General features: G+C 37.6%; 2 protein-coding genes across 2 annotated transcripts in view; both read right to left on the minus strand.

Moving 5' to 3' along the window:
• Positions 1–8,291: 8,291 nt before the first annotated feature.
• TMEM158 (transmembrane protein 158) lies at positions 8,292–9,188 on the minus strand. Its single transcript, XM_029285456.1, has 2 exons — positions 8,595–9,188; positions 8,292–8,555 (listed from the first exon to the last, which is right to left on the minus strand). Exons 1-2 carry the CDS (start codon positions 9,186–9,188, stop codon positions 8,292–8,294), a joined length of 858 nt encoding a protein of 285 aa, XP_029141289.1.
• Positions 9,189–17,937: 8,749 nt separating this feature from the next.
• Positions 17,938–26,762, minus strand: part of LOC107293755 — a 59,524-nt gene continuing 50,699 nt past the window's right edge. Inside the window, exon 9 of the mRNA XM_015822934.1 lies at positions 17,938–17,956. The gene's annotated coding sequence lies outside the window, so the exon portion shown is untranslated. The remainder of the gene's footprint in view (positions 17,957–26,762) is intronic.

The following is a 26,762-nucleotide window of genomic DNA, read 5'->3' on the forward strand; positions in this document are numbered from 1 at the left end:
CCTTTTTTAAAATAAATTTCATTGGCTAGTTCCAGATCCCCAACATTAAGCTGAGTTTGAGCTTACATGTTTTTGCTATTATGTCAGTAGTTTAACCTCTTTAGGAAGTCTCAGATAGATTCATGTAAAATTTAAAAAAATGGTTTTAAAAACTTTCCTTATATTATGGAAAAATTTGGCAGTCAAACTCATTATCTCAAATCAGGCAGTATGAACTGTGTTTGCTGATTCTGATTTGTTAACAATTATAGTTTAAACTTATTTCAAATTCAGATGTAATGTGGAAATCCCAAGCCATTCAAAAGGGAAAACTATGTACCAAGCCTCATAACCATACTAAGGAAGGGAAAAAATGCAACCCCAAGACTTACTGTTGTTCAGGTACATAGTAAGAAAGTATGATTTGTCATTGCATGTGATTTTCAGTCATATATTATTTATATTTATTTATTTATTTATATTTAAACTTCTATGCCGCCCTTCTCCCCAGAGGGACTCAGGGCGGCTCACAGCATGTTAAAAAACAACACAAAAAAACATTTCCCCTATAAAACCAATTAAAAAGCAAATATATTAATAGCTGTGTCATATTTAAAATCTTTGAAAATTTTTAAAAATTATTCCCTATTTAAAATTCACTGACTATTAGCTGACTTTTCTAAATTATATCACATTACTATTGTTCTATTGATATAAGTAGGCAATGTTTTTAAAATAGTATTTGAAAGTAATTCTTATGTAGGTATACTTTGTTGAAGCTATACTTAATACCCATACAATGTCAGGCTATATATAGACACTTAGGACTTGGCCATAATCACAAACAGATCTTGTGATACAGTATTTCATGGCTTAGTTTGACTACTCAGCTAGACTGGCAGAAGACTTACTAAAAACAGTCAATTAGATTAATATCTTTAAAACAACAGAAGCCATATACAACAGTTGATTGCTCATTGCAAGTGAGAATATAGGTTTAAAGTTTAAACTTATTTATTCTGTTTTTCTGAATTAGCTGCTATTCGACACAATGTCTCATGGCCTTGAAGCTGAGTGGTTTTATATGTATACAAAAAAGCCATCTTTCACCAGGAAATGCTGTTCCCACTTCAATCTTCATAAACATTTTTTAAAAAAGCATTTCAAAACTTAAGATTTCAGTGGAGATTCAAATATATTTAATCAGTAGTTTGATTTCAGCTAGTATTATTTATAAAATCAGCTTGTTCAAAATTATAGTATATACAGTATATATATACAGTATACAGTATACAGTATAGTTCACATAGAATTGAAACATTAGTCAACAATTGACTATGGAATTCTCAGCAACTAAAAGTTAGCATTAATTGTTAAAAGTCTCTGTAATTTTTTCCTCCTGAGTTTTCATTTGCTAATACTTTAAAAATGTAGGCTACGTGTGAGAACTGCCTAAGTACAGGATACATTGCACTTGATTTCATCCCTTTCAGCAGTTTTAAACAGAGCTCCTATGCACAATGTAATTTTCACATATTGTTGATTACCAATTTCAAGGATTGGTAATTTTAATCAGGTGGTTGTAAAATTACAATAATTTTCACGTGTAATGTTCCTTTGAGATTTTATTTATCAGTTATGCTTGCTTGGTCTGGCACTGCCATATGTCTTGAGTTCTGATTTACTTAGTTTCAAGCCAGATTTCTCCTGTGAGGGCATTCCAGTTCATGATGTCTTTAAAAGCAGAGAGAATTCTTTCCTTTGGGTTGGAAGAAAAATGGGGAATTATGTGTTATGCACAACACCAATCTTAATGTGTATGACTCATGATTGTACCTCCAGGGCACTATTGTAATAAACAGATCCAACTTTGTCATATTTCATGTTTTTTTCTTGTTGTTGTGTTTTGGCATTCTGCTACCCTGTTCTTCAAACCTTTATAAGCTAGGGAGCAAGGGCTCATGAGATATGCAGTTCCATAACAGTCAAATAAATAAAAACTTTTGTGTATGTATGTATTTAGGATCATACAGATTAGTCAGTGACTAGCTTCATAAAGCTTTGGTTTCAAACGAGAGGCAGAAGGCAGGCATTCAGGCTAGGAAAGAAAGCAAAATGTTCCCAAATCCCACACACACAAATGTGACTGGACTCCAAGTCCTGAGAAAAGATTTGCTGATTCAAGTTTAGTTCTGGGGAAAGGAGGAAATGCTGGCTTTGGTTAAATTCAGAAAAAAATGTGGAAAGAAAAAGCATCTCCCCATTTAAGAAGAGGTGCTGGTGTTTTAAATATTTTAACAGTTCTCCCAGGAACCCTAGAATTTATGCAAAAGGGGTGGGAGGATGGAGATCTCTGAAATGATCTGTGTTTGGGAGAGATACCCTGCAATTTATGCATATCATATCATATAATCAGCATCCTTCTGCCAAATGTACATGCTTTACCTTTGATAGTCAACATACACTATTCCTGGCTCAGCCTGCTTTCCATATGGCATCCCTATTTTGGATCTACTTAGAAGAAAAAGGTTTTATGTATTCCCAAAAAATTAGATACAAATGAAACATAAGATTTCCATCTATATCTCTTCCATCTGCAGTCTTTAGTGGTAATCAAAGATGAATGTTTGCCATTCTGATCCTTGGTGAAAATTTAGAGTTGGTAAAATTTAAAACAGCTTCAGTGGTATGTGGCTCATGCATTGAAGAAATACTCAATTGGCCTTAAAAGTTATCTCAAAGTGCTTTCTGCTCTTCTCGCAATCTTTTTTTTATGTCTTTTTTCTCTAAATCTATATTCCTTTTAAAAGATGAAATATGGCAGTTCAGGATGTGCTTTTAGCATCCTTTGTGTCTCCATCTTCACATTGCCTAGCAATCTCCAAAAGTTCTTCAATAACCTGAAATACAGTTTTTTCCAGGAAACCCTTGCTTTGCACTGAATAAAATGTAATTTGTCTTTACAGAGGGAAATCTATCAAAAGATGTGTAATTTGGTATGGTTCAATAAGCACTTAACAAAGCAGGAATTATATCCAGAAGAAAAAAATCATGCTGACATTAAAACTGAGTCACAGAAAAGTATTCTTCAAGATAGTTAAATAACTACTCTATTATCATTTAAGAGAATCTAAATCCAGATTCCTTGTATATATGGCTTTGTAGAATGTGGTAACTTCTAATTTGAAATAGCTTCAAAACACTGTACAAAGCCTAAATAATTTCAGTAACAAATGCTAACTTCTCTATTTCTAAAACAGCCTTCCCTAACCGGATACCAGCAGTTAGGCTGTGACTTCCCAAGTAACATCAGGACATCTGATTTAGAACAGAGTTCTAAATAGTGGAAGGACAGCGGTGATATTCAACCGATAAAACCATTTAGTACAGTATTCCCTTTTATACCCGTATCCTATTTTCACAATCTATGAAACAACAAACTTTCCAATGTACATCCCTTAGTGACTGATGTACTGAACAGAGAGCTCTGCTTAATTATTGTAGCTAATAATGTTCACAGCTAATAATGTTCTTTGACTTACACTAATGTCCCCCCCCCCAAAAAAAATATAGTACTTAGCTGGGAGTCTGCTATGTGATCCCAGGATTCTTACCTGACTGGTAAGGTAAAAAGGAACCATTTCTGGAGGAACCATTTCTGTACTGTTGCCAGGAAACAGTATGGATGACCTTTAGTAGTCACCAGGAGTCAATCTTGTCTTAAAGAAAGTCTTACATTTATCTGAAAGTGGTTGGTAAATTTACTGTAGAGCCAATTGTTAGGTGATGTTCTAGATCTAAAGACAAGAGATCACATTCTGGAACAATACATTTCTTAAACAATGTACTGTGAGATTTCTTAGCTGAAATAAACTGAATGCTGAGTGATTTCACTAGTGACCTTAGATTTTAATATTAGGTACCGGTAGTATTTTTCATTGCTCTAAATTATTGTGTGTGTTTTTTAAAAATATAACCAGTTGCTTTTCCATAAGGAACATATTTTAACACAACTCATTCTGTATTTTCTATTTTTATTTATTTTTTGTTTCAATATTTACTTACTGGTATTGGCATTTTTTCTGCCCATTTTCCATGGGTTTTTAAAAATGTTTTGTTTGTCTGAAAACTGATTCTTTCACTGAAGGATCAAGTATCATCCAAAAATTGGATATCATCATATTGCCTTCTAGACTTTTGCAAAGTGAGTATTTACCTGCAGTAAAACAAGTTTAATTAAAATCAGAAAATAAGCATCCATTTTCATTCAGAATGTGTTTTTCATGCAATTTACATGATATTTGTAAATATTGGTTACAAAGGAAAACAAAATGTAAGTTCAAAGACCAAGAAAATTTTAAATGAAATCAGATATTAGCTGATAGAACTTAACTTTGTGATAAACTTAAATTAACTGTAAATTAAATTAACTGTTCAGATCATGAGTGATTTGCAGTTATACTAGCACATTATTTGCATTAATTTTAGTAACCCTCATAACTATAATTAATACTACCATAACTTTACTAACAAAATTACAAGTTTCACTTTTCATCCCTTTTGCAGAACTAAGTTAACAAACTATCATGAGTTTTCTGTTTAGCTATATCAAGCTATGTTCAAATATATATTAATTGCAACTTTACACACTCTTATGAAATATCAGTTCCTTTTTCTAGATAATAATAATAATAATAATAATAATAATAATAATAATAATAATAATAATAATAATAATAATAATAATAATAATAATAATAATAGTAAAGTTGGAAGGGACCTTGAAGGTCATCAAGTCCAACCCCCTGCTCAGGCAGGAAACCCTATACCATTTCGGACAAATGGCTGTCCAGTCTCTTCTTAAAAACTTCCAGTGTTGGAGCATTCACCGCTTCTGGAGGCAGGTTGTTCCACTGGTTAATTGTTCTCACTGTCAGGAAGTTTCTCCTTAGTTCTAGATTGCTTCTCTCCTTGATTAGTTTCCAGGAGAGAAGCAATCTAGAACTAAGGAGAAACAATTAAATTGGATTATTTGGAAGTGTATCTCACCTATATTAGTTTTGGGTATACTCAGCTGTGTCTCTTCACCTGCTGTCATTTTTTATTACTTCTGATAGTGATTGCTAAATCTATCATGGGCTATGTATTAGGAGAATCCCAGGCTTGTAAATCTATCTATAAAGACTTGCTGGAATTTTTAAATTATTTTTTTGTCCCATCTGTTAAAAGCTTTTTTGATGTTCTATTTCAGGCACCCTATTTTTATCCCATATTTTATCTGCTTCCGCTATTTTCTATTTTGCTTTAGTTCCGCTCAACCAAAAGTGTGGCAATGCTCACTGCCTGTTTGTCTTCAATTTTTGACTATCTACAGTAAAAAAACAAAAGTATTTATTAGTGTAGTTTTAACGTAATCTGTATTGCATCAAGAATAAGTCCTAAACGTTATCCATGCAGTAAACTAAAATGCTGTATTTATGGCCATTTACTCTCAAGTGGTTTATAGCATTTTCTAGCATCACCCAGCTAACACTGTGAAAAACGTGCTATTAATTATATCAGCAAAATATTTGAATCACTTTAAAAAATGCTCTTAAGACACTAGTGTGGACACTATTCATTTTTTAAATGAGGAAGTTCGTAAGTTCATTTTCCTTAATTTACCAATGTGGACTAGCTTTGGAAAATGATCAGAACAATCATTATATAACAGCGGAAGATATTTATACTCTGATCTGCAGCAAAGGGCGGTTTGTCAGTATTTTACATTTGAATTAGGTATTTTAGATTTTTAAATAGTATGGAAAAATGTTCTGCTTTCTATATTTCTTTAAGCTCTTTTTCCTTTTTAAATTATTTCAGTGCTACATTATGTTTTATATTGTTTATATACTTGTGAATGTGTATACTTAATTAATTTGATATCAAAACAAAATACAATATATAAAAAAATAAAAAACTTGATCAGAAATAAAATAGCCTCTATGAAATCACAAAGGAAAAATAATGTTGAATTGGTGAAGATCAGTTCAATTCTAAAATAAACAGAATAATTGAAGAATTGTTACATCTTAAAATTTGATTTCTGAATACACATAATAATGGAAGTAAGGATCATAAGCCAAAATCCATTTCACAATAACTCTTTATGTGAAAATGCCTCAAATGAGCACAAACTAAAAATCATCATATTGAAGACTTCCATACAAGTATTTGTTTTGAAAAAAAAATACAATCTTGCTTGCAGTAAGCGAACTTGCGGGAAATTATAAACTACCTTGAAGTTGCCAATAAAGCCAACTGCATTTTCTTGTAGATGTTGCCAGAAAATAAGGCAAAACCACCATTTTGTAAATCGAATAATATTCAACTTCCAAAAAAAAAAGTTAACTTGCATGCAACCTGATGCTGTAAATATTTAGAAATAACTGTTGTTATATTATAGTGTTTATTTTACAAATATAATTAAAATTAAAGTCTTACAACTGAATCTTTAAAACATTTCTACTGAAATCTCATAAGACCAAATGAAATCTTAAACATACCATCCAGCAGTTTGTTTTACTCCAGAGAAAAGAAATGCTATAAAATGCCATTCCATGAAAAATCAAACTTAGCCCCAGTAAATTACAAGGTTTAATTTCCTTACACTCTAATGTAAATTTGTCTCAGTTTATTTGCTGAATTTGTCTGTCTTCTGCTACTTATGATGAAGGAATATATACAGTTGTCACAATGGACGTTGAATATTATAATTTGATTAATTAGGAGTATATCTCAGGGTAAATACATATTTTTAAGAGTATCTATGGCCAAAGCCCAAACTGACAAAATTGTTCTTTCATTTTTTCCTCTTGAAAGTCCAATGTCATATGAACATTATGATGCAAATCATAATATGAAGAAATATATTTGCACACTTCTCTCCATAATTTTCTCTGGTTTGACTGAGAAGCAATTAGAAAAAAAATGGATTATTGTTTTGAACAATTTCATAATAATGTGCAGGAAAACATTAAAAATATAAGGCCTATAAATTATTTAAAATATGCAAATAATTGCTGTATTTAAGTTATTGCTATAACTTAAATTACATAATGTATGACTGTTTTTTCAATTTATCCAGGTTGAACCCTATTTTTTCAAATTTAACTTAGAATCGACATTCTGAATTAGAAGAATCTTACTTGAATGTACATTTAGTTGGCAATTATCTCAAAGAGGTTTTTAATAAGTGGGGTAGGGGGCTTTAGGCTAAATATGCTTATTATAAATTACATACAACCAAGGATTCTGCATACAATGTACTCTGTATCTGCAACCTATTAATGGTAATTTTCTTGTTACTAGGAAAAGGGAGATAAAACAAGAGATCACACCAGAAATTAGACAGCCTTATCAATGTAACATCCCCTAGATATGCTGCAACTGTTGAATTCTTTGCCATATTTAAGTTGGAGAAGGCAGTTTTATCAATCTTTTCAACTTTTGACTTACCAAATCAGAAAAATAAAAGAATGATTATCCATCATTCCACAGTGTGTTTTATATTGAAAGTTGAGGATAAAGGGAGGCCCTAATGCTCTGTTTCTTCCTCTATTTGATTTGTACTTGCAAAATCACTTTGATAGAAAAATACCATGCAAAGTCTGGACACTTCAGCAAAGAAAATCTATATTAAAGTTTGAACAGATTTACACAAGAAATCACACAGTATCTCTAATAAGAACCAATCACACACACACACACACACACAGAGAGAGAGAGAGAGAGAGAGAGAGAGAGAGCCTAAAATTCAGACCCACCAAATATTGTGTTAGCAAATTTAAGTCCTGTCAAAAAGGTTTTTTTTAGTAAATTTACATTTGCAAAGACAAATTGTATTCATATACAAATAACTTACAACTACTGCAAAGTGCACTGGACTTCTGTGTGCATTGCTACTAAAATATTGACTTAGAAGAGTTTCTTTTTAAATATATAAAGTGAATACATTAGGTTCTGGTCATTTTATCAGATATGAATTTGAGCACATTATAAATGTACCTATAAACTCTCATACCTAAACTAACTAGAAGCAGGTATAGGTTGCTTTCCAAAAGAATTACTGGCAAGAAATCAATCCAGTTTGAAGATTTCTTCCTAACTCCAGCCTTCTATATCCAACATTAAGAAGATGGGTTTAACGTAAAATTTTACAAAATAGATTCCTTTTAACATTAAAAAAAATCAACTTATAGCAACATTCCCAATCCAGAGCCCCACAACGATACAACCCGGGTCACATCGGACCAGATGCAGGAGGAAGGCGGTCATTTTGCTGCAGCTGTTCCAGATGTTGTCGAGATGGGGGCACTCCTCCGCTGCTCCATGCCGTTGGGCAAAAAGCCGGCGATGATGGGCACCGGCCAGATGAGGGCGGCCACGCTCCACACAATGATGACCAGAGTCATGAAACAGGCCACCAGGGTGGACTCGATGGGCTTGCGGTTCATCCTCCAGCCGGGATCCCCCTTGAGATCCTCCAAGCTGAAATCCAGACAGCAGAAGTGGAGGCGCTCCCCTTGCTGCCAAGGCTGTCCGTGGTCCGGAGTGGACCAGGAGTAGAGGGCAGCCGAAGGAGGAGACGACGCGGCTGGGTTGGAGGCGCCCGGACGAAGGCGGCCGATGCGCCTACCTCGCGCCCAGCTGCAGCCCACGCATAGGCGGAGGTCTTGCTGGACGCCACCAGCTGCCAGTCCGATATGCTCAATGAGCAACGGCGGCCCGACGCGGTGAAAGGCGGCCGAGAAAAAGGCGCGCCCGCCGGGGCCACTCGTGGAAAAGAGCACGAGGTCACACTGGAAGCCCAGCGGGCTCCAACGCACCAGCAATGAGCTTAGCATCTGTCTCTGCACGCTGATGTTGCATGCCGGCTCCTCGCGGGGCTGCTGCTGCTGGGGCGCGGAGCGAGGTGACCCAGGTAAAGGGGTAGCTACAGCCGCCGCCGCCGCCGCCTTGGTGGCCTCTCCTCGCCCTTCCTCGATCTCGGTCGGAAACGCGGCCCCATTTACAAAGGACTTGGGAGAGGAAGAGGAGTTGAGAGGCGGCAGGGTGAGTCCTGACGGCTCCTTTCGTCCGGATTCTGAAGAAGCCGAGGGAGACCAGCCTCGGCAGGGAAAGGATGGCGCTAAAACGGCCAACAGTGCCGGGAGAAAGGGCAGCAGCATGGCACGGGCTTAGAGGAATGCCCGAGGAGGGGAACGAGATTGCATGGCGCTGCTACGGCGACGGCTGTCGGTTTCCATTTAGGAAGCGCGAGAGAGGCTGGCTGCGAGAAAAGGGAGTGGCGGAGAGAGGGTGGAGGCGAGGCGGTCGCTGTTGAGATACGAGGCGAATGCGCGCGTGGGGGCGAAGAGCATAGAGCGTCAAAAACAGCGGCGGCAGCGGCAATAGTTCCCAGTTTTCCTTCCCTTTGGATTCAACTCTCAGCCAGGGCGACCCCGCCCACTTCGCTCTTAGCAGCCAATGGGCAGCTCCTCTGAATCGCTAATTCCACTGGATCACCGTCCAGGCAGCAGTTCGCTCCCTCTCTCAGTCGCCGCCCAGGATTCCCCTCTCGCTGCCTAGCATTATGAAGGAGTTTCCCTGATTTCGTCACTATAGGATCTCCTTGCACACACACACACCCCAAATGAAGCGTCTGGCGCGGGGCTTTTCATCGGGAAGATAATTCTTACCCCTTGCTTCATCTTTGATGTATGGAACATCCTCTCTGCCACCCCAAAGACCGTTTCCACTCACCGATTTTTTCTACCGTAGAGCTTCCACTTCAGTTTTAAATTCGTTTTTCCTACCACAACAACCTCCATACAACCTGTTGGAAGTCAGCCCCCCAGAGAAGGAAATATTAAAAGGGCAGAAAAATATATTTCCTCAAAGGATCTTAGAGGCAGAAAAGCATGCCCAGTTTTCTTAATAGCCCCAAGTCTTCCTCCTCCAAGTAGAAACCAGCTCTGTAGAAATGCAAATGTAAATAATCCAGGAAGGTTGGGGGCCCTCAGCTAGAAGATTAAGAAGACAAAGATACCTAAAATCTACATACCCTACCCCCCCAAATTCTAAGACAGGACACAATAGGATTAACCTATAGATGCCAAAGGGACACAAGTCAAAATACATGACATAGGAAATACAAAGCCTCAAACAGGAACAGGAAACAACCTCAAGAGCCCCAGAGGGTATAAAAATCCACTCCCTGCATGTGCTCTCTCTTTTTCTTCCAGAGCCATCTTTCTGTCTAGCTCTCCAATAAACTGCAACCTTCTTTCTAAAGCAGTCGCCATGTGTTTATTCCCTGCTTGGACTGAACCATGATGAAGACTTTTCCTTAAACAATTTTTTCCTTCAACAAACCCTTGATGCCATTCATCCCTGATCCCTCCTCAGCCCAGCATTTAATAGCACAGTGTGCAAAATGTATGCTGCTCTCAGTCTTTTGCCCCAGATGTGATTATAGCCACAACTGTAGTCAGTTTTCTTCTTTCGGATTACTTGGTCAGCAGCCGTGGTGGATCTATGGTTAGAATGCAGTATTGCCAGGAGGAGTTCTATTGTCATCGGTTCAAGGTTGACTCAGCCTTCCATCCTTCTGAGATCAGAAAAATGAGGACCCAAATTGTTGGGGGCAACAGAGAGTGCTGAAAAACAATATGAAGTAGTATATAGGTCTAAGTCAGGGGTCTGCAATCTTAAACACTCAAAGAGCCACTTGGACCTATTTCCCAGAGAAAAGAAAACACTGGGAGCTGCAAAACTTGTGTAAGGTGGGAAGCTTGATTGAAGAGTTTAATTAAAAAGAAATAGAGGCTGCTCTGCATGAGTTCTTTCTCTCTCTTTCCTCTCCCTCTCTTTCTCTTTCTCCTTCCTCTCTCTCTCTTTCCTCTCTCTCTCTCTTTCCTCTCCCTCTCTTTCCTCTCCCTCTCTCTCTCTTTCTTTCTCTCACTCTCCTCTCTCTCTCCCTTTCTCTCTTTCCTCTTCTCTTTCTCTCTCTCTTTTTCTCTCTCTCCCTCTCTTTCTCTCCCTCTCCCTCTTTCTCTCCCTCTTTCTCTCTCTTTTTCTCCCTCTCTTTCTCTCTCCCTCTCTTTCTCTCCCTCTCCCTCTCTCCCTCTCTCTTTCTCTCCCCCCTCTCTCTCCCTCTCTCCAATCTGTTCACCTGGCAAGCTGGCTTCAAGCTGTTCTCCAACAGGCTGACACACATTCTTATTGAGCTAGCTCTCTCCTGCCCTTCCTGCTTCCTGCAGAGACGCAGCCAAGGCAGGAGCTCGGCCCAATAAGCTTGTCGGAGAATAACATGAGGCCACTCTCTTTTTTTGCACACACATACACATACACACACACACACACACACACAGAGAGAGAGAGAGAGAGAGAGAGAGAGAGAGAGAGAGAGAGAGAGAGAGAGAGAGAGAGAAGCGCAAGTGCCTCTCTCCATCTCTGTCTCTCTCTCTGCAAATGGCAGAGGAGGCTGGGAGCCGCAGGAGAAGGCTCAAAGAGCCGCATGTGGCTCCAGAGCCATGGGTTGCCAACCCGTGGTCTAAGTGCTAAGTGCTATTGCTACCCATTCACAGAAAAAAAAGACTAAGTTTAAATGTGCAGATAGAAAAAAGACTAAGTTCAAATTTGGGGCAGATCCAGGCAGCAGCTGTAAAGAAAAAGCCCACTGCAAGATTATGAAGAGGCATGGGCTGCTGTATTGCTGATTGCCACAATCTAAGCCTAGCTTCCACTGGGAATCCTTCTGATCATGGAATTCCCTAATAGAAACAGTGGACAGTGTTTGATGAGCAGTGGGGAGGCCAAGGTTTCAGTGCATCCTAAATGACAACAGCTATTGACCTAGTCTTTCTCTCAGCCCAGCTTACCACATGGGATTGTTGTGGAAGAGAGTATGTGTGAAATGAGCACTATGTTTCTTGTATTGAGTTTTTGAATGAATGTAAATCATGATAATGATGATGATGATAATGTAGCAGTCTACCCAATGCTTCCCACTATATATGTATACAGCTAAATAACAGACACAACATGAGGGCAGAACAGGAATAGAGAGAGAGAGACCACACATAAATAAATATGGACCAATCCTGATTACTACCTAGGAGTGCACATGCGCGCACACACATACACACGCACACACAAAGTGCAACATTTTGCATTTGTAGCTACACAGAACAAAACAGAGCTACTTTCTATAGCAGACAGGTCAAACTTGCGACGTCACGTGACGTCACGCAACATATCGGAACAGTTTTGCCATTGCCGGCAATGGGGTGGGCGCGGCTTCCAAATGATGCATCTGGCCTGCGGGCCGGCAGTTTGACACCTGTTCTATAACCATTGATAAAGGGACTAGAAGGAATTCAGAAAACCAAGATCGACCTGCCTTTTAAATTTAGCATATTTATCTGTACTGAGTATAAACTCCATTGCTTCTCCCAAGCTATGTTACTCTCGCCTTCCCTCATCTATCCAGAACAAAACACAGAAAAAGGATGGTTTTAGCTTGTGATAAAATAAGACTTAACATAAAAGATCAAGACGCCAGCTTAAATACACAAACCCAAACTTTGACTACAGCTAAAGAACCTACAATGCAGAAGATAACAGAAGAAGTGGGACATTCAAATATTAAGACAGAGAACTCAATTGGCCAAAAAATGCAGCTGATGGAAAATCCAGAAAAGGAAGTGACAACACTGAAAATGGAAATGACTTTCTATATAAACCAGAAGAAATTTGAAAAAGAAGAACAGATTGAATGGAAGACAAACATATCAGGCCAAGCATGGGGAATTGGAATAATAGGGAGACAACTAACATCTACAAATGGGCTAGTCCTTCCAAAAAAATGGCAATTAAATGGTCTCCTTTATTTCAAATAACATATATAATAATAGAGGGAGATCTATTTGACGATCTAAAAGCACTGATAAGAAAGCCTAGTTGGCAAAAGAAGAAAGCCAGAATAAGGTTGAAGAAAATTGGGGTTTTGACTGATTAAAGGGGATTTCACATTATTAATTAGAAGATTAAAGGGAGAAGTTGAGATAAGGGAAATTCTGATCATTAGATTTAAACTACTTGGAAATTAGTTGAAAATAAGAACTCTATCTGTTTAATATTTAAAAATTAGACCTAAAAGGAAAAAGAAAATTAATTATTATGAATATTTGATTTATTAACCCAGGTAATATATATAATGGTTTTGATTTATTAAAGGAGATATTGTATTATTAAGTAGACGATTTAATATGGTGGGAAATAGATAACTTTTAGTAAATAGAACAAAATTATATTCAAATAGATAAAATGTATATTTTGGATATTAGATTTTGTCATTAATTGAGATAAGAAAAATGTTGGTTACCTAAGGCTTGAAAATTATAAATATCAAAGTTTAAATTGGAATATTGATGAGAAATTAAAAATTGGGCAAAAATTAATAACAGGATAAGGATTGTCTATGAAGATTGAATGTAATTAAGATATGTATAGGCTAAAAAATTATGGATAAATGTAATAATGATGTTTTTATTGAGTTGATATAATAAGAATTGTACTAGCTTGAATACTAGACAGTAAATGTTAAGGGAAAAAGAAAATAAATATTTGATGTTGCAACTTGAGATTGGTACTAAAGATTTTGTTATCAAACTATTGATTAACCCAGTCACCACTTTGCTTTTTAAATACCTAAATGTAAAATTAGAAAATTAATAATAATTAAAAAAAAAATTAAAGAAAAAGGATGGTTTTACAAAGCAATAAAAAAATAGAGTTGAGGAATGAGGGGGGGGAAAATGCTTGAAAATGTATATGGATTCTTTTGTCAAATTCACTGGCTTTCTTTAGCATCTGGATAATTTTGTTCTTCAGGCCAAAGTCTCTAGAAATAAAATGTGGTCAAGGGTAAGAAAAAGAAGGAAAATAAATTTGCTTTAAAATGAACAAGTAAAAAGCTGAAATCATGCAAAAATAAAATAGCACAAATCAGCATCAGGGAAAACTGGAACAGCCCAGCTCTTCTTAGTTATAATATTCTGTTCTGTGTATGTTTCTCCAGCAGATACTACCGGCAGCAGAAGGGAGGAGTGATAATGCCTCTCCTTGTCACTCTTTCCCCTGTTGTTATTAGCATGCTCGTAAGCACAACTTGGCTAAATTTGCTAGAATCAGAATAGACTTGAGGCTTTAGAGAACTGAATTTGTATTTTCATTGGCTTGTGTTAACACATGGAGAGATGGGTGGTCCTTTAAATCAATCATGAAGAGAAGCGGCTTGGTCGTCGTATGCCTATTGATGCTTGACCATTGCAATCCTGGATTTCTTCATTTTTTTAATTAGCAGATAATATAATAATAAGAACTGTCCTTCAAAACATCTGGAGGTCAGGGCTTCCAGTTTGCGATCATGACGCTGGCGGACGTGTGGGGCGATTGCTCCCTCCGCCGTCCAGTTTTCTCCTGCCGGGGGACCCTGAAAAGGGTCAGAAGTCGAGGGTGACAAGCATGAAGAGGTCTCTTGAGCAATCGTGGAAGGGCGGCAGCCCTCCTGTTTGATCCCGGGCAACTCTTTGAACTGATGGGGAAAAGATCGCCCACTAAGCCGCTACCAGCCGAGGCCAAAATTACTAACAAGTACTTCAAAAGCACCACGGAGGAATTGGGTGAGATCCTACCTTCTTTGTACCCCAAGTATCTTCTTGTAAAAAGCTTCTTAATTGCTTTCCCCTGTGAGAAGAGAGGGAAGGGAACGTTTTCCTCCCATCCTCTAAAATGGCGGCATCTGTCTACCTCCAGGAAATAAAGCCTTGAAAAGAACTAAATAATTGGATTTGCATCTATTTGATATTCAGGGACCCAAAAAGTTCCTACTTTCACAGGGATTTGCTACTCTATCTACTTGTAAAAAGTAGGTACAGCAAGTGAATATTCTTGACAAAAAGACCTGCTCATAACCCAGATCTGTCCTTGGTATTATCTAAAAGAGATTAAAAGCTGAGAGAACAGCTGGGCGGTGAAATTCATTTTAGAACTGTGGAAGTGAACACCCACTGACTCTCGCTTAATAAATAGCCTTCACTAAAAGACATCTATAACCATATCAGAAGTGGAGGAAGACCAGCAACAAATTTCGGCTAATTACAAACTTATACTTAAAAAAATTATTGAAGCTACTGAGATAATTAAAGCTAGACTGAAAGACAAAGGCGCCAGCTTAAACCTACAAAGCAAAACCCTGATTGCAGCCAAAGAACTTACAATTAAAAAAACAATAGAAGCAGAAGAAATTAATACCAAGACAGAGGATTTTAAAGAACAACAAGTACAATGTACTGAAAATCTAGACAACCAAACCCTGATTGCAACTAAAGAATCTACAACCCAAAAAACAACAGAAGTGGAAGAAAGTAATACCAAGATGGAGGGTGCTAAAGATCAACAAGTACAGCCTACTGAAAATCTAGACAACCAAACAACAACCATAAAATTGGACATGACTTTCTACTTACACCAGAAGAAACCTGAGGAAGAAGACCAGATTGAATTGAAGACAAATATACTAGAGCAAATATGGGGATATGGGCCACCAGGGTGATAACATAACGACCAAAAATGGGCCAATTCCTCTGGAAAATTGATAACTAGATGGTCTCCTTTGATTCAAATAACATGTACAAGAATGAAGGGAGATCTATCTGATGATCTAAAGGCATTGGTATGGAAGCCTGATTGGCATAAAAAGAAAGCTAGGGTTAGATTTTAAAAAATGGGATCTTTTGATTTATTAGAGAGGATCCTAAAGTCTCAACTAATGGGCTAAAAGGAGATTTTGAGATGAAGGTAAATATGATTATTAGATTTAACTATTGTTGGAAAATGATAAAAAAATAAGGGATTAATTGGCCTAATATTGAGGATTTAGATTTATAAGGGAAATGAAAATTAACTATTAGGAAATAGCTTCGAATTATTGTTTAGCCCAGATAACACAGACAATGGATTTGAGACAATAAAGGATACTCCATTAGTAAGTGGTGATGAACTAGGATAAGAAATAGAAAATGTTTATGAAATAAAATAATATATTTAAGTAAGTAATAGGTGTATTTTAGATATTATAATTTTTATGTAGTGAAATAAAGGAAATTTGGGTTACCCGAAATTTAAATACTAGGGATATTAAAGGTTAAATTGGAATACTGTAATTAAAAATTAAAAATTAGATAAAATTTAAACACAGGACATGGATATGTATAAGCAAAAATATATTGATAAATGTTTTAACTGAGCTTGTTATAATTAGAAATTTACTAGCTTAAATATACTATAGCAAATGTTAAGGGAAACAGAGAAGGAATTTTTTGATGATGTAACCTGAGATATGTACTAAAGATTTTGTTATTGTACTATTGACTACCCAATCACCACGCTGCTTCCTAAATACTTAAATGTAAAACTGGAAAATCAATAAAAACCTGTTATTAAAAAAAATATCTGGAGGGCAGCAAACTGGGAAAGTCTACTGAAGATTTTCTCATGAAAATACCCCACTCCGAACTTGGAGAGCTTACTTCTTTTAGATCTTCATGAGAAACTGTTAAGGCTGCCGGGCAACTAAAGGGCAGTTATTGTTACTGCATTTGTTACTGCAGTTATTGCATTTTAGCTCTTTTTTATAGCAACTATATATAATGGACTGAAACCTGTAATCAAATAATAATATTTTCATTCATTTATTCCATTTACAGATAGTCCTCACTTACCAACTATTTATTCATTTAAAATTACGACAATGCTGAATAACTGTAACTTTTAAGTTACAGCTATTGTAGCGGTCTTGTGATCACATCATCAAAATCTGGGTGGTTTTCAGCCTGGCCACATTTATGACTACAGTGTGTGCTTCAATTCTCCCCCACTTCCCCTGTTGTGTTTTCCCCAATCTCTGTCCTTTGGCTGCTCTGCACTCCTTTGCCACTGCTTACAGTCAGTGCCTCATCAGTAGCAGGAGAAGGAAAACAGAGAAGATCAACTGGGGGTGGCAGGAGCAGCAGGGGCAGAGGGTGTTGGAGGGCAGGGGAGGGCAGACTAAAGGGCAGAGATGTGGGGAAAATAGGCAAATGGAGAGAGTTAAGGTGGAGGTGAGTGCAGCAGGCAGGAGAAGTGTATGATCCTAGCTAATGACCACAACAATAACTACCAGGACTGCCATCACTAAGCATCATGGTCATGTGATGTTTCATTTGGTTTGCTTAATGATGGAAATTCCAATTCCAATTAGGGTCATTAAGTGAGGACTACTGTGGATGCCAAGTCACTCTGGGCTCACAGCAATAACACAAAAACAAAAAAAATACAAAAATTAACCTCCAAAGTACAAAAATTGCTACAAAATAATTACAAGGTAGCAATTCAACATCAAAGCAACAGGACTGATAAATATTCAGATCATCCAGTAGGAACCATGTGGATCTCAGGGGGGAATCTCATTCCAGAGGATGGGTATTGCCACAGAGAAGACATGTTTTTTAAGACTGGTAGTTTTGAATCACTGTGGACTATAGGTATATTTGGAATTTGGGTCACATATGGGTACTTCATTTCACAAAATAACATCTGGAAAAATATGTAATGTGAGAGATTTCAAAACAGCAGTTTGATGAATGCTGGAATAATTTATCTGCCTCTTCATGCCTGTATACATTCCTAGCCTTCCATTAACTTATGAAGTCCAATTGCTGAATTCTCTCTCTCTGTCTCTCTCTCTCTTTCTCTCTCTCTCTCTCTCTCCCCTTCCCCCCTGTGTGTGTGTGAATGAATGAAGTAGATTACACAAAGGGAAATTTGACAAACCCTCTTGCTGCAACATAAAAATGACTCACCTGTTGTTTCCTGAGCATCTAGATGTCTCCACCTTTGTCTTAGTGATCTTCTGTAAGAAGAATATAATAGATTAACATGATTATTGAAGTGGTTGTCTGTGATTATCTCCAATATCCTGCCTCAAGACAACATGTGCAAGCAATGAGAGTTTTTTTAATGTGCACTGGATAGCAGCTGGAAATTACATGCTTTATGACGGTAATTTGGTGGCTCAGTTGGTTTAACTGGTTTTCCCTGAAATCTCCCCATTCAATCTGTATGGATGGGAATTTCTTTCCTAGAGGCTGATGCTCCCGTTATGATATTAGAGTTCATAGGTCCTACATGATCCCCAGATTCTACCTCTTCAACAGCACCTCTGACTGTATCTTGGTTGTATAAATCCATTAGAATAGAATCAACATTAGAATAGAATAGAGATAGAAGGGACCTTGGAAGTCTTCTAGTCCAGCCCCATGCTCAAGCAGGAGAACCTATACCATTTCAGACAAGTGACTGTCTAGTCTCTTCTTTAAAATCTCCAGTGATGGAGAGCCCACAATTTCTGAAGGCAAGCTGTTGCACTGGTTAATTGTCTTCACTGTTAGGAAATTTCTCCTTAATTCCAGGTTGCTTCTCTCTTTGGTCAGTTTCCAACCATTGTTTCTTGTCTTGCCTTCTGGTGCTTTGGAGAATAGTTTGACACCCTCTTTTTTGTGGCAGCCCCTCAGATACTGGAATATTGCTATCATGTTGCCGCTGTTTCTTCTTTTCTTTAGACTAGTCAAACACAAGTCCTGCAGCCATTCTTCATATGTTTTAGTCTCCAGGCCTTGGATCATCTTAGTTGCTCTTCTCTGAACTTTTTCCAAGGTTTTAACATCTTTTTTATAGTATGGTGACCAAAATTGGTTGCTGTATTCCAGGTGTGGTCTTACTAAGGTTTTATAAAGTGGTACTAGTACTTTGTGTGATCTTGATTCTATGCCTTTGTTTATACAACCAGGATTGTATTAGTTTTTTTGGCTGTTGCTAGACACTGCTGGCTCATAATGAAGTGATCATCCACTAGGACTCCAAAGTCCCTTTCACAGTTGCTGTTTTTGAACCAGGTCTCACCTAATCTGTACTTAAACCTTTGATTTTTCCTGCCTAAATGTAAAACTTTGCTTTTCTCCATGTTAAAACTCTTTTTGTTGGATAGGGTCCATTGTTCAAGTTTGTCAAGATCTTGTTGGATCCTGAGCTTGTCTTCTGGTGTTCGCTATTCCTGCCAGTTTAGTGTCATCTGCAGATTTGATGAATTCCTCTTCTATTCCTTCATCTAAGTCATTTATGAAGATATTGAAGAGTACTTTGCCTAATACGGAGGCAAAGCCTTGTGGTCCCTACTGCTTACTTCTCTCCATGTGGATGTAGTATCATTGAGGACTACTTGCTGAGTATGGTTTGTCAGCCAGCTACAGATCCATCTGATGGTGTTGTCGTCTATCCCATCTTTTTCTAGCTTACTAAGCAGCAGGTTGTAGTCTATTTTATCAAATGACTTACTGAAGTCTAAGTATACTATGTCCACAGCATTTCGCTGGTCTACTAATTTAGTCAATTTATCAAAGAATGAAATAAGATTGGTTTAGCATAATTTGTTTTTGACAAACCCGTGCTGGCTACTGGTTATAACTTTGTTTGCTTCTAGTTGTTTGCTGTTTTTTGATTATCTTTTTCAAGATCTTCCCAGGTATTGGTCTGATTGGTCTGTAGTTTCCTGGATCTGTTTTTTTCCTTTCTTGAAGATGGGAGCCACACCAGCCCTTTTCCAATCTTCAGGTACTTCCCCGGTGCTCCAGGGGTTTTGAAAGATATGGTACAATGGTTCTGAGATAACATCTGCCAGCTCCTTCAGAACTCTGGGATGTAATCTGTTGGGTCCTGGTGATTTATATTCATCAAGGTCGGATAGGTGTTCTCTTACCATTTTTTTGCTTATTTTAATTTTTGTTTCTCATTTGTCTTTTGCAGTAGTTTTTTTGGGTATGTTGGGCTATAACAGTGATGGCGAACCTTTTAGAGACCGAGTGCCCAAAAACTGGCCCTGCCCCCGCTCCACCCCCCTGCCCCGCCCCCGCTCTGCCCCCCCTCCCCTGCCCCGCCTGCCCAGAGGACCACTCACTGCCTCCAGGGCCCACTGCAGATCGCCCAGGCAGCCCAGCAACGCTATGGCAGCCAAACCCTCTGCCCGTGCCCTGCAGCATCAACTGCATGATGGGGTGTGAGGGCAGAGTCTTGTCTACGCTGCCTGGCTGCCATGTCTTTGGCTGCGCTGCTCTGTGTGGGCCACGCTTGAGGGCGACTCTCCTTCAGGGGGGCTGCTGGAGAGGAGGGGGTCACGGGGGGAGGCAAAGCTGGGGCAACCGCACGTGTGCCCACAGAGAGGGCTCCAAGTGCCGCCTCTGGCACCCGTGCCATAGGTTCGCCACCACTGGGCTATAACTTCTTTTTGTGTGAAGACTGATGCAAAGAATGAGTTAAGCAGCTCTGCTTTCTTCCTACTGCCTCTTACTTCCTTGCCATCTTCTCTCTTTAGTGGACCTACCGTTTCCTTGCCTTTTTTCTTGTTATTAATATGTTGAAAGAAACATATTAATGTTTTTTATTGTCCTTGATTTCTGTTGCAAGTCTTCGTTCATTCTGAACCTTTGCTTTCCTGACTTCATGTTTGCATGTTTTGGCTTTCAGCTGATAATCAGCCTTAGTTATATGCCTCTCTTTCAATTTTTTGTACTTGTCCTTTTTGTCTTTCAGTTTGTCAGAGAGAGCTTTGTGCAGCCATGCTGGTTTCTTCTTGAATTTCTTGTTTTTCTTTTCAGTGGTATTGTGCTGAACTGGACTTTTATGATCATATTTTTCAGAGTTTCCCATGCTTCTTGAGTTGTTTTCCCCTTTAGGATTTTCATCCATGGAATGTTTCCTAGGTTCTCTCTGAATTTGTTAAAATCAGTTCTTTTGAAGTATTAACACCCTAGTTGGTTATTTTCTATTGTTTGTGTTTGCATTATATTGAATTTCAGCATGATGTGGTCAGTTTCATCCAAGGTTCTGGCAACTTCAACTCCCTCTATCTCTTCTTCTCAATTAGTGAGGATTAGTTCCAGTATAGCTTTATTTCTAGTTCCCTCCTTTACCTTTTGGATGATAAAGTTGTCGACTAGGTTGGTTAAGAATCTGTTTGATCTCCCACTCACTGCAGTTTGTCTCTCAGTTGATGTCTGGATAGTTGAAATCTCCCATTACTACTGTGATAATCTTCCTACATATGTTTGTTAACTGGCTGGCAAAGAGTTCATCTATTTCTTCTGATTGGTTGGGTGGCCTGTAATATACACCTATGACAATGTCACTTTTTTCCTTTTATATTGACCCATATACATTCTGGAGGGGTTTTATCTTTGATCACATGCATTTCTGTAGATATGGAATGTTCTCTTAGATATAATACAACTCCCCCTCCTCTTTTTGTAGATCTATTTCTTTTGAACAATTTGTATCCATCCATCTGTCCATTCCAGTCATGGGTTTCGTCCCACCAGGTTTCTGTAATGCCAACTATGTCATAACTGCCTTATGTTCTAATTCACCCTGTTTGTTTCCCAAACTTTGAGCATTTGTATATAAGCATTTAAGACTTTTATGCCTGTCCGTGGGTATGTTTCCTGCATCTCCTGATTGTTGCTGGAGTTTTTCTTTTTTTCTCATCACTCCCTACCTCATTGTTTGATTTGTTTTCTTGGGATCTACGATTGGTTTTGCGTTCTAGAGATTCTGAAAATTGGTCATCCTTCCCCCTCAATTTTAGTTTAAAGCCCTCCTGATGAGTTGAGCCAGTCTTTTTCTGAGTACATTTTCTCCAGTTTTAGTGAGGTGCAGCCCATCCCTTGCCAAGAGTCCTTTGCATAGGAAATGCAGTCCATGATCGAACAACCAAAGTTTTCTTGGTGTCACCAATCCTTTAGCCCAGTGGTGGCGAACCTATGGCACGGGTGCCAGAGGCGGCACTCAGAGCCCTCTCTGTGGGCACGCGCATGGTAGCCCCAGTCCTAGGCCTTCAGCTGGGTTTTATAAAACCTTTTCGCTTTAGGCCTCCACAGCCATGTGCAAAAAAAAAAAAGGGGGTTCAATCAGTCAATTTCAACTTCTCGTGGGAAAAAAAAAGTTCTTGCAAAGTTGGAATTGATTGATTGAACTTTTTAGTCCCACCCAGTCTGCCGTTACCACTGCAGCCATGCCCACCCAATTGGCCATGCCCACCCAATTGGCCACACCCAGCCAATGGGCCACACCCACCCGACACTTGACGATGCATAAGTGGATTTTGGGTTGCAGTTTGGGCACTCAGTCTCTAAAAGGTTCGCCATCACTGCTTTAGCCAATGGTTTATTTCTAGAATTCTTTTTTCTCTCAATGGGGGTTGGCCTTTCGTTGGAAGTACTGATGAGAACACTACTTGTGCTCCTAGCTCCTTAACTTTATTGCCTAGTAATTGCTTATAATCTCTCAATATTGTACTCAGGTTCTTTATTGTGTCATTCGTCCCAATGTGAAGGAGGAGGAAAGGGTAGTAATCTGTGGGCCTAGTTATTTTGGTTATGCTCTTGGCCACATCTTTGATTTTTGCTCCAGGGAGACAACATTCCTCCCTGGTTTGTATGTCTGGTCTGCAGATGGCTGATTCTGTTCCTTTGAGGATAGAATATTCTATTACCAACACTCGCCTTCCTTTTTGGGAGGGTAGAGCCTGGGGTACTTTTCTGGTTATCTCAGGTGTGTTTGTTGATAATCAGTAGAAGGCCATGAAGAGATATAAAATCCCTACCCTTTTCCTGCTATCTATTGTTTATTATGCCCAACAACTACTGGCTAGTCCATAGTTTCAAGGATTTTTTTTTTAAGTTCAAAGGAAAATTAAATACACCTCATAAATATTGCATGTTAAAGCTATACGAATAGCAATGTAGTGCAGATCTATTTTGGGTGTGCAGTAAAGGTACAGTGTGGGATCAGCAAGTTTTAGGATAGCATGATTTCCTAATGGCCTTGGGAGACTGAGAGCAGAGCAAAGCAGCTGTGTGGGTGGAAATTAGTTTAAGTGAAGTTCTGGCTAGATCTAGTGGTTCAGTAATAGAAGTGTAGGGCTTTCTTAAGAATAGAAAGAAGAGCTGCCAGGATCTTTCTAAGGCAGATAACCAATTTATAGTAAGAAAATTTGAAAAGTGGTCTTATTTTGGGGGAGGGGGAGTGAGTATAGGTGTTTTGCTGCTTAAGATATACTTATGTTGCATAAGGCTAAGATACAGCAAAATTTAGGCAGGACTTCTTTATTTTTCAGATGGAAAGCAATAGGAAATGAAATCACTGTTTTTTGTGCTTGGGCGCTAGATTTCAACTGCATATTCTTGAGAGATTCCAAAATGTGAATTGGGACATGTATAGTCTATAGCACTGATTGCCCTGTCCTGATCTAAAGCAAAGAAAGGGTTTAACATTTAGCTCTCTGGATACTGTTAGATTCTAGTCTCTATCAATCCCAGTGTCATGGTAAATGATAATAGGTGAAGGAACATCACTAAAGTAAGTTAATAACAAATTGCTTATCCTAATTTAATTTTTTAACAGACTTAATTCAAAACACTTTTATATTACTATAAAGCCATAACATCGTTTTTTCCTCTATTCTGAGAACCCAAAACTGAACAACATAACAATGCAATGACACATCTTAAATGATCACAAGTGATGATGAGACTACTACTCTTACCTCCAAATCTTCTTTTCCTTTTTCTTTGTAAAGATCATTGTTAAGAAATATATTATTTGCAAGTAATAGTTCTAATAAAGATTCAACAGAGGCAGAATTAGAATGAGCAGAATCATATTGTCATAGACTGGTAGCTCACAGTTCTGATTTATATGGATTATAAATTCACAATATGATTCATCCTAGGAGGTGCAGACCTGGGAAATAATGACTTCTAGCATAAAAAATTTAAACATTAAATTAACAAGCCTGTTATTAAATGCTTGGTTTTTATTAACAAGAAAGCTTATTTCTGTATTATTTTGCATACAGGTTCATAATTAGTAAAGTAATGCTCTTAAACCAATTCATAAACATACAGAAGTGCACTAATAACTATTCATAAACAAGGGATGAAAACTAGGAGTATATTGGAGCGAAGAATTGTATATTTTATAATGGGCTAAGTACTGCTGTATTATTAATGAAATTTCAAATGTAATTTATTGATCAAACATTAGACATGCATGATGATGACCTCTAAAAATTTTTGATTTCAGCCCACATTCTGAAATTTAATGTTGCCTTCATATGAAACTACACTTGAAAGAGGATGAAGGAATAAGAATTTCATAGATTACTACCTCCTGACTTAGTCAAGTTCTAAAGAGAAACAGGATAGTCAGCAGGGGAAGACTTGAATCTGAGAAAAATCAAGCAAAGAGAAAGATGGGACCTTTCTCCCAGGCACATCTGCCTGTCCCACCTGCTCCCATATTGATGGCATGCTCCCATTTAAACATTGCGTACTCATGGTACCTAGGAAGTGTTCCTTTGCTGTGGCTACCCCTGTTTTCTGGAGTGATCATCCCATACCATAATATACAACAAGTCCGATTCTGCTGGCCTGCAAAAAGCCATTAATACCTGCCTTTTTTTCTCAGATGTTTGCTATCCATTTTATATTGGGTTTTTTGACACTTCATGTTTATTTCTTTATTCAGTACGTTTTCTATAATTGTCCTGGCTTCCAACTGATAGGATTGTTTTCTATTATAATTGAACTGGGAATTTTCAGTTATGCCTGACATGCAATGTCTTTAATTCCTAAGTAACTATTTTAAAATCTCTCCATTAACATCTACAAAAATTAGCATGCCTGACATTACGCTTTACTTTATACTTGCTTTTTAACATGTTTTTTAATAACTCATTGGTATTCTTCTACTGCTTTCCCATTTTTTTCTTGTAAGCACATTTTCTAAAAAAAAAAGGGGGGGGTGTAAATCAAGAGCAATGCCTTCTACTACCCTTCCATTATCCTCTTTGGAAGTAGCCTTGCTTCAGAGTGTTACCATATTCTATTATTAAATTTATTTTAATTAGTTTTTTTCAATTTAACTTTTCAATTTTTTTTAGCTTATCATTCATACTGAAGCCCATCAAATTTACTATATGCTATTTTAATTTATTCATTTTTTTGTGCTTTTTGTTATCCCTTATCATTGTAAATCCAGATGTTTCTATCTTAATATTAAAATACAACTGAGCAGGAAGGAATTGATTTTTTAATTATGTCAATAGTAATAACAAATCCATAAAATAAAATATATAGCATATTAATGAGATGATTGGTTCTATTAATACCATACAACCTTTGTTTACTCTGTAAGGTCTTCAGTAAGAACTAAGGTTCTTCTCCAGCACCACAAAAGTAATAAGCATGAATTAAGAAAACTAATAATGAACCAAGAGAAATTAAGAAACTGGAAGAAACATTATGTTTAATTATTTTTGATGGGAACAATATATCTCAAAATTGTTTCAGAAGAAGGAAGATTTAAAAATAATAGTTCTGTTCATTTAGGTCAGATTTTTCTCCATTTTATATATATTGTGTTCACCCAATTGTTATTTGTATGATATCAGTAAAATATGCTTATATTTAATTCTGTATACATTAACAGTACCAAAAACTGTAACTGTGTAATGAGGGGGAAATGGAAAAAAATATGGAGAAGAAAGGAGGATCATGGAAAAAATACTGGATTGTGTAGTATTGAACAGATTTATATTGAAGAAGTTAATGTTAAATATTTGAACCCAGACAACATGTTTTTTACTAAGCACTAAAGACTGTAATTCTTAAAAATTAATAAAACCTTTACAAAAAAAAAGTTACATCTGCAATAGTTTAACAGTTTATCAAAATATAGTCAGAATGATGGCAATGTATCAAGACATTGGGTAAGCTGGGAAAATTGAAAACTTTTTAACTTACAAGTCCAACTTGAAAATTTGGATAAAAAGATTGATATGATGGGTTTAAGTCAACTCGAAGATGGTACCCAGATGCAAGTAACAGCAGTAAAAGAAGATTTGCAACCAAATGGATTGGAATGTAACTTACTCCTGGCAGATCGAAAAGTTAAGGTGGACTTCAAAAATACAAGTTGGTTAGATAAATTTCGAGAGAGGTATGGATTTAACAATAACAATAACAATAATAAAGTTGGAAGGGACCTTGGAGGTCATTGAGTCCAACCTCCTGCTCAGGCAGGAAACCCTATACCATTTCAGACAAATGGCTGTCCAGTCTCTTCTTAAAAACTTCCAGTGTTGGAGCATTCACCACTTCTGGAGGCAGGTTGTTCCACTGGTTAATTGTTCTAACTGTCAGGAGTTTCTCCTCAGTTCTAGGTTGCTTCTCTCCTTGATTAGTTTCCATCCATTGCTTCTTGCCCTGCCCTCAGGTGCCTTGGAAAATAGCTTGACTCCCTCTTCTTTGTGGCAGCCCTTGAGATATTGGAATACTGCTATCATATCCCCCCTCGTCCTTCTCTTAATTAAACTAGACATACCCAATTCCAGCAGCCTTTCCTTATATGCTTTGGCCTCCAGTCCCCTAATCATCTTTGTTGCTCTTCTCTGTACTCTTTCTAGAGTCTCAACATCTTTTTTACATCATGGTGACCAAAACTGGATGCAGTATTCCAAGTGTGGCCTTACTAAGGCATTGTAAAGTGGTATTAATACTTCACATGATCTTGATTCTATCCCTCTGTTAATGCAGCCCAGCACTGTC

The sequence above is a fragment of the Protobothrops mucrosquamatus genome, unplaced genomic scaffold (genome assembly GCF_001527695.2).
Source record: "Protobothrops mucrosquamatus isolate PMUCROS unplaced genomic scaffold, P.Mucros_1.0 scaffold_177, whole genome shotgun sequence".
In the NCBI taxonomy this organism is placed as follows: Eukaryota; Metazoa; Chordata; class Lepidosauria; order Squamata; family Viperidae; genus Protobothrops; species Protobothrops mucrosquamatus.

Bases quoted from the DNA above. Each gene is read 5' to 3' on its own strand.
- TMEM158 (XM_029285456.1), bottom strand. From the start codon at position 9,188: ATGCTGCTGCCCTTTCTCCCGGCACTGTTGGCCGTTTTAGCGCCATCC. The intron at 8,556-8,594 runs GCTGCCCTCTAC...GACCACGGACAG, and splicing joins CCGCGTCGTCTCCTCCTTCG to CCTTGGCAGCAAGGGGAGCG.